Source organism: Wickerhamomyces ciferrii, contig 00088, assembly GCF_000313485.1.
Source record: "Wickerhamomyces ciferrii WGS project CAIF00000000 data, strain NRRL Y-1031 F-60-10, contig 00088, whole genome shotgun sequence".
Classification (NCBI taxonomy): Eukaryota; Fungi; Ascomycota; class Saccharomycetes; order Phaffomycetales; family Wickerhamomycetaceae; genus Hansenula; species Hansenula ciferrii.
The window spans coordinates 163,829-181,924 of NW_011887652.1; the positions used below are offsets into that span (position 1 = coordinate 163,829).

Here is an 18,096-nt window from a genome sequence, read left to right on the forward strand (position 1 = left end):
TGAATATCTCGACATAAAAAGACACTAAACTTGAAAAGTTCATAATGAGTCTGTTCAAGAAACGGAAAGATCATAGGCAGAAAGAGAATGATATCTGGGAAAATAATAGATTGCAAACTGCGGGTACGATACAGCGTGGTGATGTTGACTTAGACTTTGAAGATACAAGTGAACCAACAGTTCAATTATCTACACATCATCTAACCCCACCCTTTTTGAATGGTACAAATGTCTTCACAATACAGAAAGATCCTATTAGTGCTGTTAGAGACCCACAAAGTGATTTAGCTGTTGCGGCTAGAAGAGGAAGTGGGTTGGTTCAACAGCGAAGACAACAAAAAGAACGTCAAAGTAAGGCGAAAGATGCTGCAAGTTTAGTTGGATCAGTTATAGGTGAAGTCTTGGGTGTTGAAAATAAAGAAGATAACAATGATACAAAGAATAATAATAAATACAATACTGATGATAAAGATGAAGATGATGCAGATTCAAAAGATGAACCAAAACTCAGTATACAAGAACAAAGGAAAACATTACCAGCTTATTCTGCAAGAGAAGATGTATTGAAAATGATTAGAGATAATCAAGTTGTTGTCATTATTGGTGAAACAGGTTCTGGTAAAACTACACAATTGACGCAATTTTTGAATGAAGATGGTTATGGAAGGTTAGGTATGATTGCATGTACACAACCAAGACGTGTTGCTGCTGTTAGTGTTGCACAACGTGTTGCTGAAGAAATGGGTGTTAAGGTTGGTGATGAAGTTGGTTATTCCATTCGTTTTGAAGATGTCACTACAGATAAGACAATTATAAAGTATATGACTGATGGTATTTTATTAAGAGAAACTTTGGTTGATTCTGATTTGGATAAGTATTCTTGTATTATTATGGATGAAGCACATGAAAGAACTCTTAGTACGGATGTTTTAATGGGGTTATTCAAGAACCTTTTGGAAAGAAGAAGAAATTTGAAATTGATTATCACATCTGCTACAATGAATGCTGATAGATTTTCTAAATTCTTCGGTAATGCACCTCAATTCACTATACCTGGTAGAACTTTCCCTGTTGATGTTATGTTTTCCAAATTCACAGTCGAAGATTATGTTGAAAGTGCAGTCAAACAAGCATTAACTATTCACTTACAATCAGGTCCTGGTGATATCTTAATTTTCATGACTGGTCAAGAAGATGTTGATGTTACATGTGAAGTACTTGCAGATAAATTAAAACAATTGGATGATCCACCACCATTAGAGATATTACCAATGTATTCTTCATTGCCTGCGGAACAACAAAAGAAAATTTTCAAAAAGACTAAACCTGGGTATAGAAAAGTTGTTGTTGCGACAAATATTGCAGAAACATCTTTAACTGTTGATGGTATTGCATTTGTTATTGATCCTGGTTATTCAAAATTAAAAGTTTACAATGCAAGAATTGGGTTAGAAAGTTTAGCTATAACACCAATTTCACTTGCAAATGCAAACCAAAGATCTGGTAGAGCTGGTCGTACTGGGCCTGGTAGTTGTTATAGATTATACACTGAGAAGGCAGCAAGAGAAGATATGTACCCACAAACAATTCCAGAAATTCAAAGAACAAACTTATCAAATACAATATTATTATTGAAATCATTAAAAATTGATGATTTAATTAAATTTCCTTTTTTGGATCCACCTCCAAAAGAGACTATAACTGCTTCTTTGTATGAACTTTGGTCAATTGGTGCATTAGATAATTTTGGTAAACTAACTGAATTAGGTCATAGAATGTCAAAATTTCCATTACAACCTGCATTGTCAAAGCTATTATTGATTTCATCTGAAAATGGATGTTCAGAGGAAATGGTTATAATTGTATCAATGTTATCAGTTCCAAGTGTATTTTATAGACCTAAAGAAAGACAAGAAGAATCAGATATCTCACGTTCAAGATTTTTCGTACCTGAATCTGATCATTTAACTTTATTGAATGTTTATTCACAGTGGAAGGCAAATAATTTTTCAGATTTTTGGTGTAAAAAGCATTTTTTACATAATAAATCATTGAAAAAGGCTAAAGATATCAAAGAGCAAATTGAAGTAATCATGAATTCAAATAAAATCCCTGTTGTGTCATCTGGTTATGAATGGGATATTGTTAGAAAATGTATTTGTTCAGGTTATTTCTATCAAGCTGCAAAAGTACATGGTTTTGGTGAATATGTCAACTTGAGAACTGGGATGAAATTACAACTACATCCAACATCTGCGTTATTTGGTATGGCTGATTTACCTCAATATGTTGTTTATCATGAGTTGATGTTAACAACAAAAGAATATATTTCCACTGTTACTGCTGTTGATCCATTATGGTTAGTTGAGTTCGGTGCTGTATTCTTTGCAGTAAGAGACAAGAATAAAAATAAAGAAAATGGGTTGAAGAAGAGAAAGATTGAAGAGGAATTGGAAAAAGATGCTAAAAGTTATGAAGAGCAAAAAGTTAAAGCTAAGAATAAGACTACGAAAAAGGCAAAGCCAGTGGTGAATATTGGTATGAATGCAAATAGAAGAAGAAGGGGATTTTGAGTCTCTTCTTATTTAACGAATTGATGACCCTTTAAATAATGTAATATATGTATTTAGAAAATAAATAATCTAGATTGATAATTCATTAGGATTGAAGTACTCGTAGAGTTTATACCCTCGTTCTGGAAATTACGCGTCCGTTCTATAGATTACTGCGACAGCGCCTCATTATTCAAATTGAACGGTTAAAACCCCTTTAAAAGTTACTCTTTTCTGAATAGTTTGAATGCTCGAAGTATAGTTAGGAATAAAGGCCTCTTTTCAACATATTTGCAGTGCATTTCTAAGATTTCTACCATTTTACCATTTTCCCATACAAAAATTCTGAATGTTTTAGTTATTCCGATATTTGGAAACCCACAGATCATCAAAAACAAAAACAAAGAAACGTCAAAACCAAAGCTCAATAAAGCTGCTAATTAGCTCGTCAAATTCAGAGCCGTCGTGATCAATATTCCATTGATTTATATTTATGGCTAATTTTGAAAGTCATTATGTCCACCACAACTCAAGAGCTTCCCGCTGTGCTACAAAACATTTCACAATTGCTCAGAACAGAAGATGATCTAGACAAAGTCGAATCGTTAAAAGAACAACTAATAAAGGAAAAATCTTCCCTAGATATCCAATTGAGATCCAAATCTACCGCTGAGTTGGAATCCACTATAGAGAATATCAATTTGCTAAGTGTTTGTCAAGAAGATGTCCGTGGATTGAAAGACGACATATCTAAAATCAACAAAATTGCTGGTGATTCCTTTGGATCTATAAAAAGATACGAGTTAATCAACAAAATCACCAAAGTGCATGAGATTTTTGATCAAAGTACTGATATTGTGGAGAAAATTAGTTCATTTAACCAAGATTTGGACGAAATTGATCAATTGATAGATGCTGAAGATTATGAAAATGTTGATATAGATTATGAAGTTCCAAATTTGTTATTAATACACTACAAATTGAACAAACTAAGAGATTTTCAAGAAAGATTACTTGAACTTGGTGAACATTCAAATGAAGATTCAAAATTCATTGTTAAAAAAGTCATCACCAAGATTTATGATGTTATAAAAAAATTCGACACACTTTTGGAAAATATTATCGTTGGATTAGTTGAATCTGTGAAAATTACAAATAATAGTTTAGTAATAAGATTAGCCAAAATCATTGATTTTGAAGAACGTGAAGATCTAAAGATTGAATCTGTAAAAGAAGTTCTGACTCAAAAGAATGTCAAGGGATCATCAAATAGAGGACTTTTCGATCAAATCATTAATGGAACAATTCAAGGTCGTATACAACAAAGAAACTATAAAAAATTCTTTCTGACTAAGATTGAAGAAAGTATACAAGAAATTTTCCAAAATTGTTGGGAAACATATCAACAAAAGGATAACATGTTTGAGATTTTAGATAATTTAGATTGGGTTTTCCATGATTTAATGAGTATAAAGTTGGATATGTCTAAATTAATGCCTTCAAGATGGGATATATTCAAAGTATATTATGACTTATATTATAAAGAGTTAAACATTTTAATAAATCGTTTAATTGAATCTGAACCGGAAACTTTAATCATTTTAGAAATTTTAGATTTTGATAATAAATTTAAAGATATTATGGTTGAAGAATTTGGTTTTTCAAAACAAGAAAACAAAACAATTATTGGTGAAAAAGAGAAAGAAAAATTGTTATCAGATTATTTGAGTTTGATTATATTGAAGATGAACGAATGGATGACCAATTTATCCAAAACTGAACAAGATGTTTTCAAATTACGTATACAAGCACCAGATGTTGATTCTGAAAATCTTTATGCATTGGAAGGTACCAAAATTGTTTTTCAAATGTTTACACAACAATGTGATGTTGCTTCAGGATCAGGTCAAGGTAAAATTCTTGCAGGTGTTGTGGAAGAATTTGGTAAATTACTGATTACAAGACAAGCAAGATGGAGTGGATTAATTAAAACTGAAGTTCAAAAATTATTAACTATTAATCATAAAGAACCTTCATCTGGTAAAAATTCAAGTACTACTGAAGAAACTGAAGAAGATACTGTACCACCTGGTTTAATTGAATATTTAATTGCCCTGGCAAATGATCAAATGAGAGGTGCTGATTATACAGAAGCTATATCAAATAAATATGGTGGAATGGTTAGTAAGAAATATAGTACCATGATTCATGATTCATTAGAACAAGTTATTGATGGATTTGCTAACTTGGCCAAACAATCATGTGATGCATTGATTGTTATCATATTTGATGATTTGAAAGTTGCTTTAGATGAAATTTTCTCCAAAAATTGGTATAATTCAAATTATTCACAACAAATTTCTGATACATTATATGAATATCTTGGTGATTTAAAACAATCAACAAATTCATATTTATTTGAAATTTTATCTGAAGAGATTGTGGAAGAAACTATATTAAGATATTTGGGTAACCTGAATAAAGATAGTTTGAAATTGAAAAATAGTCATGATAAATTTGTTAATACTGTTAAGGCAGATTTTGAAATTTTTTATAAATTATTTATTAATTTTGTTGATCAATCAATAATTGATGATAAATTTAGAATAATTGAGGATTTCATGGATTTAAGTTCTGAACAAGATGATGATCAAGTTGTTCAATTATGGTTAAATACAGTTTCCAAATTCAATGATATAAATATTGATTTCTTGAATTTAATTTTAAAAGCTAGAAAAGATACAGGTTCATCAGATTCGAAAGCTATTTTAGCCAAAGCTAAATCTGAACAAGATCTATATTTACAAGAACATCAATATGAATTGACACCTTCATTTATGAATAGATTTATTATATCTAAAAAATTGAAAAAATAAAGCAACAAAGAACAAGGAATTTTTTAATGGGATCATGAAATCATAAATACATAAACATATATAAATTAGTTTGAATTAAATTTGTAGAGTTCATTTCACATAAATAACATTCAAAATTAAATCATAATCTTCTTTTAAATCAAACTTTAGAGTGTAATAACCATCTGTAGAATCTGTATATAAATAACCGGCAGTTTGTTTAACTTCATCTTTGATTTTTTTGTTGACTATAGAAGCATTGATAATGATTTTATAATCAACAGTCTTTGGTTGTAATTCTTTTAATATAAGGTTTGTGATTGAAGATGAAACTTCATCAATTGAAGAGTCTTTAAAACCAGTAATAACTTTTGTAACTATAGTTTCCAATTCTTCTTCTGTAAATGGCTATAATGATAATTGTTAGTCAATAATCTATTTTCAACAAAAAAGGTTTAGTACTCACAGCTGGCATTGTTAATTCTTAAGTGTCCCTTCAATCACTTCTATTGTCAAACACTTGCTCTCCAGAAATGGTTATATGTCAGATGAACAAGAGTATATTGAAATTGGAATTTTCGCGAAAAATCGTAAAATTAGGTCGGATTTCAATTCTCACTCGTGACTTTCACATGACACCTCGGAATATACCCTTTATGGTATCTTAATGATAATTTTAGCTAGACCCACGTGTGACAGGATTTTCAAAATTGCAACTGGTTTAATTTTACTCGCATTTTCTAAACAGCAGCCATGCAACCAATTCGATTACTGATTTTCAAATAAAAAGCAGTTACTTTCTTCATTATTGTGAACATATTCATATTATTCAATTCCAAGAGTATATCAAAAGTTTTTCAATAGAAGGTTTGCAAAAAATTCATACCAATTGTCATTCTTTTAATTTAGCTGCCCCAGATTCCTTGCTATATAAAAATATCACATAATGTCTTCAAATCCTTTATTACAAACTACACCAGGTGAGTATTATTCATTCTAAACTTAATAGAAACTTTATTGACTAACTTTTTCAATAGGTAAAAGAATTGCCCTTCCAACAAGAGTTGAACCAAAAGTTTTCTTTGCTAATGAACGTACATTTTTATCATGGTTAAATTTCACAGTGATATTAGGTGGTTTAGGTGTTGGTTTATTAAACTTTGGTGATAAAGTTGGTAGAGTTAGTGCTGGTTTATTCACATTAGTCGCAATGGCTACAATGGTTTATGCATTAATAACGTATCACTGGAGAGCTGTTGCTATTAGAAAAAGAGGTAGTGGTCCATATGATGATAGATTTGGTCCAACTATGTTATGTTTCTTCTTATTAGTTGCAGTTGTTGTCAACTTCATCTTAAGAATAAGGGCTTAAACAGTTATAATCAACTAATTACATCATATAAATATTTAAACAATTATTCAAGTTCTATTACATGGGTTTTGAAATTACATGTGAGCTTTTGAGAATAAAAACATTCTAATTTAATTTTCATTTAATACATAAAAACAAGTTTTCATTTAAAATTCAGTATGCCAAAGATTCAGCGTAGATGTATGCGATGATTGTATCAAAATATATCTACACTGTGTGGCCTTCTTATAATCCCAATTCCCTATATGGGTCGACTTTAATCACACATATTTGACATATCTTTAAATTTTAATATGGTGTGTCTTCTAACAATATTTCGAGACTTTTAGGTACGTCCTGTTCAGAGCACAAAAAATTTAGCGAGCCGAAAAAATGATCCGTGAAGTACCTACTACGTACTATCCATAGCGGCTAGCAATTGACAACATTTCTGAAGTATTTGATAAGTTGAACCGTATCATACCATTGAATGTTCCCTGTCCTGACAATCCTTGATCTAAGCGCCCTCCTGGCTGTCGTAAGTCTTAAAGCGTGGAGATCAGATTATCAAATGTTGAAGATGATTAAATCCTTCAAACTATACCCGCGAATAACTTGATCAAAATCTCAATCTTCACCCCCAATGACATTCCAGAATTTAAATCAATAGATAAAGCCATGGTTTCTCATAACTCCAACAATCATGACACTTTGGATGGCTACTCTGATCTCAACAATGATTCCAATGAGATCCCTGTGAATAACACGCTGGCAACAATCCATTTGATTCGCACCATTATACAATTATCAACAAAGAAGATTAAAACAGAGTGCAAGAATATAGTGAAAAGGTTAAGCTATAAATATAAGATTGATATCTCAAAGATTCATAATACTTTTTTTAACGGTAGAAGCTATATCAATGAGCTTAGAAACGAAATTTTCAACACATTAACTCAAGTCAATATTACACAAGATCTAACAACATTCAAACCAAATTACAAAAAAATCATCATTCCAGCGCAACAACTAATCACAAGTCTGATATTCAATCCTGCTCCTTCAGAACACTCTGAATCTTTGGAAAAATGGCTAATAATTATCAACGATCTCGATACATTAGAATTAGGTCATATCATCACTTGCACTAGCGACTATAAACTAAAAACAACTACAGAATTACCAATTGATACCGTGATACCTGAAAAGATCGTTATCAACTTAATTGCCAAATTTGTTTGTGAAATTGACCAATATCTAAGATTTTTATTTTATGATGAGTTTAATTGGAAAGTCTTTAGACCACGTCATGTGGAAACATTTGAATTGAACGTTTTAACACCATACATGGATAATTTACACGATTTATTTTTAGCTATCCAATCTATTGCAATAACTAAAGATGATAAGCTAGTTAATCTTGAGTTGATGAAAATTTTACAAGTAGTTGAGAATGAGAAATCAAATGAAGAAGATCGTGCCAAATTTGAGCTGAAAGATGACAATCAAAAAATGGCCTTCTTGCAACAAAAGCTTGCCTATAAATTTGAACATTTAAGAATGGACACAACTTCAGAGGATGAAATTGCCAACTCTTATTTCAATCTTATTAACTATTCTTTTGTTGAAGAAGCCTTGAGTATTACAGTTCTTGATGATAAATCAAGAATAAAAGTTAATGAACTTCTTCATTTATCATTAACTCCATTACCATCAAATCCCAAAAAAGGAAATATTCGTTTTGATATGGGGAATTTTGGTGAATTATTTTATAAGTTGGAATTACCTAAAGGATCAGGTGAAATTGTTGAAAATGAAGCATATAGAAACAAATTACAACACAGGAAGCAATTTGCTGAACAACTGAAATCTCAATTTTCTCCATCTTCGTCATCAACTTCACGATATTATGACACTTATAAATCAAAACCAGATACTGTTGAGTTATCACCGGAACATATCTATCAAAATTATTTGAATGGGCTACAACTTGGTTTTAATTCATCATATTGTTCATTTTGTGAATTAATTCATCTTCCAAATCAACATTTTTATGATACAACATTTGGTAGAAAAGTGGAAAGAATAAATTCTAAATATTATAATCATGGAATTGCATTAAGTTCAATTTATTCACATCCAACTTCAAAATGGTCCCAACTAGTTTCAAAATATGGACAAAAGAGAAACTTTAAAGTCACTGTACCCTTGTTCGAAGAGAGTAGACAGTTTTTCACTAAAACTTAAAACTAAATGTCCAGCAGTTACAGGTTTCTACATCTTATATATTATTCTCTGATAGAACATAATACTCGAACAATTTGCTATAAAACTTGAGACTACAAGGAAATATTGCTAATTATACCTAAATATATAAAACAATGACGGCGAAATAATACTGAAATTGACTTCATACAATTATTAGTGTAGTTCACTTATATCTTCAATGTTCTTTTTTCCATATATAATATGGTTAATTAATATGTATTGTGTACTAACACTCTTAATTGGCATTACCATAACGGGTTTTGGTTATAAATATAATTTCATGTAGCTGCTAATTGCTGGATTCTATTGAAGATGAAATTGAAGCTTTCAGATGAAGTAACTGGTTCATAATCTTGACGTATATCTGGTGAGTCCATAAGCCGCTGCTCAGGTCTAGTCATTTAATGTAAAATCCATTTGAAAGTAACTTTTCCCTCAAACGATGCCTTGATACAGGATACATTGTTTTGTGTTTGAGTTTTAACCATTTTTTAATATAAAAGTCTATGTCATTATCAATATTTGTTTTTCTAATTTGATCCATTCTACCAATAAAATAATCTTCAGGTAAATTCAAACCTAACCATTCATTAAGTTCAACGTTCAATATATCAATCAATGTAAAATCATATTGGAAATCATCATTAAAGAGCACCATAGCATTTAAGAGTGCAATTCGATCAGCAGGGAGTGAGCATAATGTAATTTTGATTAATTTAACTGTACTTTTAATTTTATATCTTCTGCTTAAATAGTATGGATCTCGAAATTCAATGACCAACTTTATGTCTCTTGATTCTTCAGTGTAAAGCATGTTGTGATCTTTTCTTCGCTTCATATCACTGGAATTTGATTTTTTGACATCGATTAATTTTACATTTGTTTGTTTCTTGACTCTTTGACGTTACTTGGGTTCTTGTGATATTCTCTTAATAATTTCAAATGAAATTCAACTCGATTATCAAAACCTTTATAAGTTCCATCAGATTCCTTGTAGGGTTCTCGACATACCAACGTATTCTCATATTTCAGGCCCTCGTAATCTTTGGAATTTGATGAATGACTTTCCTCGATATTGTAACTCAAGAAAGAAAGCCCAAATTGATCAGCATTCAATAATTTTAAATTAGATAAAAGACTTTCTAGTACATCAAGATTGAGTTCCTCGTTGAAAATATCATCTGGATCGACATAAACTAAAGCAGATTTTGGAACTGTTATGTAAAAGGTCTTTATCTCTTTGTTGGGATTCAAGTTAAAACCCTTCCTGGGAGCAATGGTAATCAAAATTGATCTAGATTTCATCAAAATAGCATAACTTTTTTCAATTGTGCTCAATTTCCTACTTATCGGAGACTTCAACTCAAGTTTTCCATCAATAGAAACAACAGATCTTATGTCACAACTTAACCATAGCATAAACTCATGAAAATTTGTTGGCACTGTTTTGTTGAGATAATGGAGCTTTCCTCGCAGTCTTCTAATTAAAAATTCACTATAAAGACCATAATCTAGTGGGTATTTAAGTTTTGAACGTAAACCACATTCGTTAATGATTGACTCTACTTCTGGAATTTCTGCAACCAGTAATATCTCTTCAACAACACTCTTTGATATAACTTCATCATCTCTATTTGGTGGAGATCTTAATAGATCAAATTCCAAGATTTCAGGAACAGCATGATAAGCAAATATAAAAAGAATTTCAGAAGGAAGCCTCATAATGTAAAGTTTTGGATCATAAAGAATCAAGGGTTTTTGTTGTAGGAATAAAGCAAATATTAGTGTTTCTGTTTGTTTGATAAAATAGCAAAAATAAGGTGATGTGTAATATAAAACTCTCTTGATTATTTCATATGTCTAGGGTGGTATTCCTAAAGAATCTCTTATATGTTTAAACAAAATCTCAATTTTTTTTTGTAAATATGATCACAAAATCAAAATATAAAAGATAAGTAACAATAACAACCACAAATCCATCACCAAAACAACGAATAAATAATAAAACTATTGGACTGTTATTCTGTTAAGCATTTAATATTCAAGGTAGATTCCAATATTAAATGAGACTCTTTACAACCTCTGTGAATCTTGAGCATCTATAACATCAGCGGTTAATTGTACTTCTTCTTCTTCTTCAGCGGTTACTCGTTGCTTCAAATAAAGAACTCAACGAGATCAAGCCACATAATTCACTTCCATTGAATAGCAGCAATACCAATCATATCCATTCTTCTGTCAATCTCAATCTGGTATAAATAAGTCTTGTATTTGAATAGTATTGAATTAATGTTGTTGTTGAATTTGGTCTTGAAGAATAAATCTAAAATTCGCGACCTCTATTTTCGTTAATAACATTTGATCTTTTCCCGTACTTTGTGTCGACAACTTCAACAATTCAACTCAATTCAATTTTATCGAAACTTATCACAATGGATCCAAGAGTACGAGCTCTTTATAAGAAGCTATTATATATTGGGAAAGACTATCCGTAAGTCCAATATACAAAGGTGCTGCCAATGCCACATATAACTAACAAATTTGAACCATATAGTCAAGGTTATGATTATTTTAAAACAAAATTACATACAGCATTCATGAAGAACAAAGATCTTGAAAGTCAAGATATTGATAAGGCTTTGGAAAAGGGAGAATTTGTTTATAAAGGTATGTTTATTTGATTATTATCTAGGTAATTGATAAATACTAATTGAATTGAGTTAGAAATGGAAGCTTTAGTATTCTTGAATAGATATAGAGAAATGAAAAGACGTTATTACAGTTGATCAATCTTTTTTAGAAATGTGAAAGGCTGAACGTTTTAGATGGAAAAGATAATTAGTTTTACAGAATCATTGGATTCAGCACTGGAGTTTGGAACGGCTGATTTATGAACGGTATATGGGTATATGCTACTTGAAGTATTACATTCAACGTGAATTGGTATGGCTGAATTATTTTCAAAACGTTTATGAGATCTCGGTAATATTCAGCATAATTAAGCATTTGAAATTGACCCCTGGAAAATTAGAAGAGGTGTCCAAGAAGTTCAAAGGTTTGTCTATCTTTTTTGACAAGAAATGTTTACATCCATGTGAATTTTGTGTTATGATTAATGATATATGGATTGAGAATGGTGTTACCAGCTTATCCAAGTTTGAATGTGTATATAATATTGATGTCTACTAGTATAGATTTTTTTGTAAAGGTTAGATCTTTAATTATAGAATTAACGTTGTACGTATATGCTCTCTGTGTTAGAGGCTAGAGCATAAACAATCAGGCTCCAGCCGCTCTTCTTTAAACCCATGATGTATTCTCCAGTACTGGCTTTAAGAACTTACATCAATCTTGTAAACTTGTTTGTAGACCAGGAGTTTAGAAATTTTGTATTTACCAAAGTACGGCTTTAGTACACAAACCCAACGAATAACGAAAAGAGCATTCACTCTGACAAATTTTCACAGAAAATCCGTTTTTTTGCACTGGGGTTCTCATCGTTGGGAGGAGAGCTCACCTCATGAAGTTAAAGAACAAATACCTCTTTATAGTACAAATATTAAGAACATGGTATCGATTATTAGTTGATACGTTGAAAGATCGGTGTTAAGATTACACGCATCTTAAACTATTCTGATTTGATTGCAACCGTAAATTGAAAGCTGTTTACGTTTGTAAATTAGAGAAGATAAAAAAACTCTTGGTTTCGAGCGGGGGAAATTGGAATCAAAAAAAGGCTCAAGTTATAACTTACAAGTTACAAGCTATAAGCTATTATAAGTCAAACGTAGAGTATCTGTATATAGCTGGCCGCAAAATTGCCGATTCAATTTTCAAAAGTACTTGATCTCAATGTATTTAAGTGATTAGAGCCAATTACAAATAGTACAAGACCAATGTGGATTGAGACTTGAGAGCAATTGAGTTTATTGAGATGAACATTTGTAACCCACTTTGTCTCATATAGAGCATATTAACCACGATTCACAACCTTGTACTCAACTACTCAACTCCATGATCGGTCCCTCTAAAGATCCCTCTAAAGGTCCCTCTGCCTAGCTCTCTACCGCCTGTCTACCGCCCCACTGGTGTTTAGAACTGAGCCTAAATAATTACATAAACATAAACTCTTCGCCTCTACCAAAATTCGGAATCTGATTACAATTTGATTGAAGCCGTTGAAACATATGCATGATTTCCCCTCTTCTAGATACCCCTAAAGACAAGAATTATTAATCCGTAGTTTTTGAGTTTTTGCGTTGGAGTTTTTAATGGATTTTTGTGTGGGTTAATAGGCTAGCATCTCTTGAAGGTCTGGAGATTAGAGCTATCTCTTCTCGAAACCTTATCCAGTAGAGATCATGGTATAATCAAGCTTTGACTGGTAACTTATGTACACTGTCTTCTTTACTCTCAACGGATAAACCAAAACCCATCGCAGTCCTACACTTCTACCTTCGCAAAAGAGTCAGGACTCAGCCGTACTGTTTAAAATTCCTTCTAGTATTGATAACCGTGTTCTTTCTAGGATTCCGTATACCCTAAGTCCAGATTTTATATTACGGAAAATTCGAGACTGGAGTTAACAAATTTTTAAACCGTTTCACATAAGAAGCAAAAATACGTAAACTTAATGGACAACAACTGAGAAGATTTTAATACGCTTGGAATTACATGTACTAGGTAATTTTAGCCTTACCATGCTAGTAATAGACTTCCCCACTTGTGGACTTAAGAAACATATACCCAAATTACTTACCCAAAGATTTGAATCGTTTGAATGATGATGAGTATAAATTAAATTCAATTCCCATGTCAGATATCCCATTGAACGTATGAAACTGATTGATATCAAGTAATATAAGCAAAAATGTTTAGATTACAAACTACAACTGCTTTAAGAAACATTTCTGTGTTATCTTTAAAAGCATCAAGAAATTATTCAACAATTCCATTATCAGTTAAAATTGATTTACCAAATGGTATAACTTATGATCAACCAACTGGTTTATTTATTGATGGTAAATTCGTTCCATCAAGACAACATAAAACTTTTGAAGTTATAAATCCATCAACTGAAGAAGAAATCTTACACATTTATGAAGCAAGAGAAGATGATGTTGAAATTGCCGTTGAAGCTGCTCAAAAAGCTTTTGATTCAACTTGGTCAACTGCTGATCCAGAATTTAGAGGTAGAGTTTTATACAAATTAGCTGATTTAATTGAACGTGATTCTGAAATCTTAGCTGGTATTGAATCTTTAGATAATGGTAAATCATTATTCTGTGCTAAATATGATGTTAATTTAGTTGCTAAATATATTAGATCTTGTGCAGGTTGGGCTGATAAAGTTTATGGTCGTATTATTGAAACTGGTGATTCTCATTTCAATTATTCTAAAAGAGAACCAATTGGTGTTTGTGGTCAAATTATTCCATGGAATTTCCCATTATTAATGTGGTCATGGAAAATTGGTCCAGCTTTAGCTACTGGTAATACTGTTGTTTTAAAACCAGCTGAAGCTACTCCTTTATCTGCTTTATACGTTTCTAAATTAGTTCAAGAAGCTGGTATCCCAGCTGGTGTTGTTAATATTATTCCAGGTTTTGGTAAAATTGTTGGTGAAAGAATTGCTACTCATCAAAAAATTAAAAAAGTTGCATTTACTGGTTCAACTGCTACTGGTCGTCATATTATGAAAGCTGCTGCTGAATCAAATTTGAAAAAAGTTACTTTAGAATTAGGTGGTAAATCACCAAATATTGTTTTCAATGATGCTGATATTAAACAAACTGTTCAAAGTTTAATTACTGGTATTTTCTTTAATTCAGGTGAAATTTGTTGTGCAGGTTCAAGAATTTATGTTCAAGATGGTGTTTATGATGAAGTTTTAAAAGCTTTTAAAGAAGCTTCTGAATCATTAAAAATTGGTAATCCATTTGAAGAAGGTGTTTTCCAAGGTGCTCAAACTTCACAAATGCAAGTTGATAAAATTTTACAATATGTTGATATTGGTAAAGCTGAAGGTGCTACTTTAATTGCAGGTGGTGAAAGATTAAATCAAAAAGGTTATTTCATCAGACCAACTATTTTTGCTGATGTTAAAGAAGATTCAAGAATTGTTAAAGAAGAAATTTTCGGTCCAGTTGTTACTGTTTCAAAATTCTCCACTGTTGATGAAGCTGTTAAATTAGCAAATGATTCTAGTTATGGTTTAGCTGCTGGTATTCATACTCAAGATTTAAATAAAGCTGTTGATGTTTCAAACAGAATTAAAGCTGGTACTGTTTGGATTAATACTTATAATGATTTCCATCAACAAGTTCCATTTGGTGGTTATGGTGAATCAGGTATTGGTAGAGAAATGGGTGCTGATGCTTTAGATAACTATACTCAAGTTAAAGGTGTTAGAATTGCTATTAATAAAAAAACTGTTTAAAAATCTTGAAGCATAATTAGAGCTCTTGGTTTTTTAACTATGATGTATTAAATATTCTTTATATAGTTTTGTGTTTTATAATGACGTGTGTTATGATTTTGGGATTAATTAACTGATCTTGTTGGAAATTGTAGAATTATTAAACTTGGTCTTGTAATACATGTTGAGTCTTGATACTTAAAATAACTGATCCACAAATAACTCATGTCAAGATCTGGAGTAACTACTATAAACCATGTGCAGCTATATAACAGCTACTATTCCACTAATCCAATCCTAATAATCATATAATACTCCATTTGCCGCTCATCTCACACAGACATCAACTACCTAAAGACTATAATTACCTCAACATCAACTCTATAGTTAAAAATCAACACCTACTCCATCAAATATCAAACTACTTCACATTTGACACATAATACAATTTCGCGATAATACTTTTTAAATTTCTGTGACTGTTTTCTTCAAATTCGCTAAAACATCCAAACATCTCAGTTTTCCAAATTTTTTTTTCAAAATTCGCGAACATTCACTCGAACAAACACTGGGAGTCTGGGACAAAGATTTATTGAAATTTATTAAAATCAATTCTTTTCAACTCTTTCCAATATAGAAGAATTATCATACCACAGAAAATCCATATCAAAATGGTAAGTTATAGATGAATGATCGAAAGAGAAGAGCTATGAGATCAATAGGGAAGAGTAACAGAGTATGATGATTTGTTATTGAAGGGATTCTTTTTTTGTTGAAAGAGATTTTTTTATATGAAGGATTGAAATTTTTTCAATATAGAATAATAAGGATAAGATTTATCATAAAGATTTTCTTATGATTATTCTATTTTCATTCATATGATCTTTGATACAATAATGTTCTACTTTAGCATTACAATGACATACATCTGATTTACTTCTTTCATATTGATTTCAGGCTCTAGATAAATTTTTATTATGTGAATTTGAAGTTTTTCATTAAATTCTTCACTATATATTTATAACGATTTTATCAAAGAGATAAATTTCGTGTTTTGGGCTATCATGGAGTTTCCTTTGCTCTTCTCTTCCATGATTTAATAGAACCCAGTACTAACATTGATTTTTTCTTTTAGAGTGACGCTATTACTATCAGAACTAGAAAAGTTATTTCAAACCCTTTATTAGCTAGATTACAATTTGTTGTTGATGTTTTACATCCAAACAGAGCTAATGTTTCAAAAGATGAATTAAGAGAAAAATTAGCTGCTACTTACAAAGCTGATAAAGATGCTGTTTCAGTTTTCGGTTTCAGAACTCAATATGGTGGTGGTAAATCAACTGGTTTCGGTTTAGTTTACAACTCTGTTGCTGATGCTAAAAAATTTGAACCAACTTACAGATTAGTTAGATACGGTTTAGCTGATAAAGTTGAAAAAGCTTCAAGACAACAAAGAAAACAACGTAAAAACAGAGACAAGAAAACTTTCGGTACTGGTAAACGTGCTGCTAAACATGCTGCTAAACGTAACGCTGATTAGATTTAATTTTAATCTAGTGTGTGTTTAGTAACTATAAACAAAAAAAATATATATATTTTTTTTAAAAAGGATTTGTTTTTTAATGTGTACAATTAGTTTATTATTTAATTTTAATGGTGGGATTCAATGAATTTTTATTTTAATTGATGTATCTTATTTAACGATATGAATATCTTGATCATTAAACCCATCTTCGAAATTCATCTTTTGTGCTGTGTTCTTAAAGTATAAAATACTAAAAATATTGAAATTTCGCTAATAATATATTAATTCACTGATATTCTGTTCTAATAAGAGATTACATAATCAAGCACTTATTTTAAATGATATAAATTTTCAATTTTTTTACCTGAATTGCTTCCAGATATATTTAGCACAAACATGAAATTATTCATTATAAACCCAAATTTTGTAATAACACAAAAAAAATTGATGATGAGAACATTTGAATTATGATGAGTAACAATTTTCTTGAAAATCTTTTAACTGATAAAGAATAAATGATCAAGTTGGTAACCAAAAAAATTCTTCATTTAATGTTTCAAAGCAATAAGTTAAGACCCAGTTGAAAGTGAACTTTGTTTGATTTGCGTATCATTTATTTTCATCAATCATAAGGCCGTGAAGAAAATTTGAAGAAAACATCGCTATATCTATTTAATTTTCAAAGATCATATGAGTATTAAACTAGTTGAAGAACTAAGTTAAATTAATCCTCCATATGTTGAAATATTGAAGCATTATAGCATATTAAAATATACTGACTCTTTTGCAGCATTATATCTTGTCTATGATCAAACATGGATGATACATCTGATTAGATGAACAGTATATAATATAAACATTTTTATGATATCAATTAACGTAGTTACTACTTTGAAGTTTGTAGGTGTTTGATAAGAATTTACGTGTGTCGAGAACCATTTTCCAAAATTATTATATATAAAAGCAAAAATTTGCCTTCAAAATTTGACACCTTTGGTATAATATGTTGGTATTTATGGTTCTTTTATAATGTTTGTGAATACTTTTTTTAGGTTAATGACACATAGTCCTCCTGTGGTGAGTTGGTTATTTATTCAAATATGATAGAACATTAACTTAACTATATA

General features: G+C 30.6%; 8 protein-coding genes across 8 annotated transcripts; 5 read left to right on the forward strand and 3 right to left on the reverse strand.

Moving 5' to 3' along the window:
• Positions 1-44: 44 nt before the first annotated feature.
• BN7_3306 (Pre-mRNA-splicing factor) lies at positions 45-2,573 on the forward strand (the record flags this gene model as incomplete). The annotated part of the gene is made up of 1 exon (XM_011276155.1): positions 45-2,573. The coding sequence occupies one exon, from the start codon at positions 45-47 to the stop codon at positions 2,571-2,573; it is 2,529 nt and encodes an 842-aa protein (XP_011274457.1).
• A 494-nt stretch (positions 2,574-3,067) lies between these two features.
• Positions 3,068-5,428, forward strand: SEC6 (SNARE-binding exocyst subunit SEC6; the record flags this gene model as incomplete). The annotated part of the gene is made up of 1 exon (XM_011276156.1): positions 3,068-5,428. One exon carries the CDS (start codon positions 3,068-3,070, stop codon positions 5,426-5,428), a length of 2,361 nt encoding a protein of 786 aa, XP_011274458.1.
• Positions 5,429-5,518: 90 nt separating this feature from the next.
• Positions 5,519-5,882, reverse strand: BN7_3308 (uncharacterized protein; the record flags this gene model as incomplete). Its single annotated transcript, XM_011276157.1, has 2 exons — positions 5,519-5,805; positions 5,870-5,882. The coding sequence occupies 2 exons, from the start codon at positions 5,880-5,882 to the stop codon at positions 5,519-5,521; spliced, it is 300 nt and encodes a 99-aa protein (XP_011274459.1).
• A 1,554-nt stretch (positions 5,883-7,436) lies between these two features.
• BN7_3309 (uncharacterized protein) lies at positions 7,437-9,005 on the forward strand (the record flags this gene model as incomplete). Its single annotated transcript, XM_011276158.1, has 1 exon — positions 7,437-9,005. The coding sequence occupies one exon, from the start codon at positions 7,437-7,439 to the stop codon at positions 9,003-9,005; it is 1,569 nt and encodes a 522-aa protein (XP_011274460.1).
• Positions 9,006-9,423: 418 nt separating this feature from the next.
• BN7_3310 (uncharacterized protein) lies at positions 9,424-9,840 on the reverse strand (the record flags this gene model as incomplete). The annotated part of the gene is made up of 1 exon (XM_011276159.1): positions 9,424-9,840. The coding sequence occupies one exon, from the start codon at positions 9,838-9,840 to the stop codon at positions 9,424-9,426; it is 417 nt and encodes a 138-aa protein (XP_011274461.1).
• Positions 9,841-9,899: 59 nt separating this feature from the next.
• BN7_3311 (uncharacterized protein) lies at positions 9,900-10,748 on the reverse strand (the record flags this gene model as incomplete). The annotated part of the gene is made up of 1 exon (XM_011276160.1): positions 9,900-10,748. One exon carries the CDS (start codon positions 10,746-10,748, stop codon positions 9,900-9,902), a length of 849 nt encoding a protein of 282 aa, XP_011274462.1.
• A 3,148-nt stretch (positions 10,749-13,896) lies between these two features.
• On the forward strand, positions 13,897-15,465 carry ALD5 (aldehyde dehydrogenase (NAD(P)(+)) ALD5; the record flags this gene model as incomplete). The annotated part of the gene is made up of 1 exon (XM_011276161.1): positions 13,897-15,465. The coding sequence occupies one exon, from the start codon at positions 13,897-13,899 to the stop codon at positions 15,463-15,465; it is 1,569 nt and encodes a 522-aa protein (XP_011274463.1).
• Positions 15,466-16,115: 650 nt separating this feature from the next.
• On the forward strand, positions 16,116-16,984 carry RPS24B (40S ribosomal protein eS24; the record flags this gene model as incomplete). Its single annotated transcript, XM_011276162.1, has 2 exons — positions 16,116-16,118; positions 16,580-16,984. 2 exons carry the CDS (start codon positions 16,116-16,118, stop codon positions 16,982-16,984), a joined length of 408 nt encoding a protein of 135 aa, XP_011274464.1.
• Between the last annotated feature and the right edge of the window lie 1,112 nt (positions 16,985-18,096).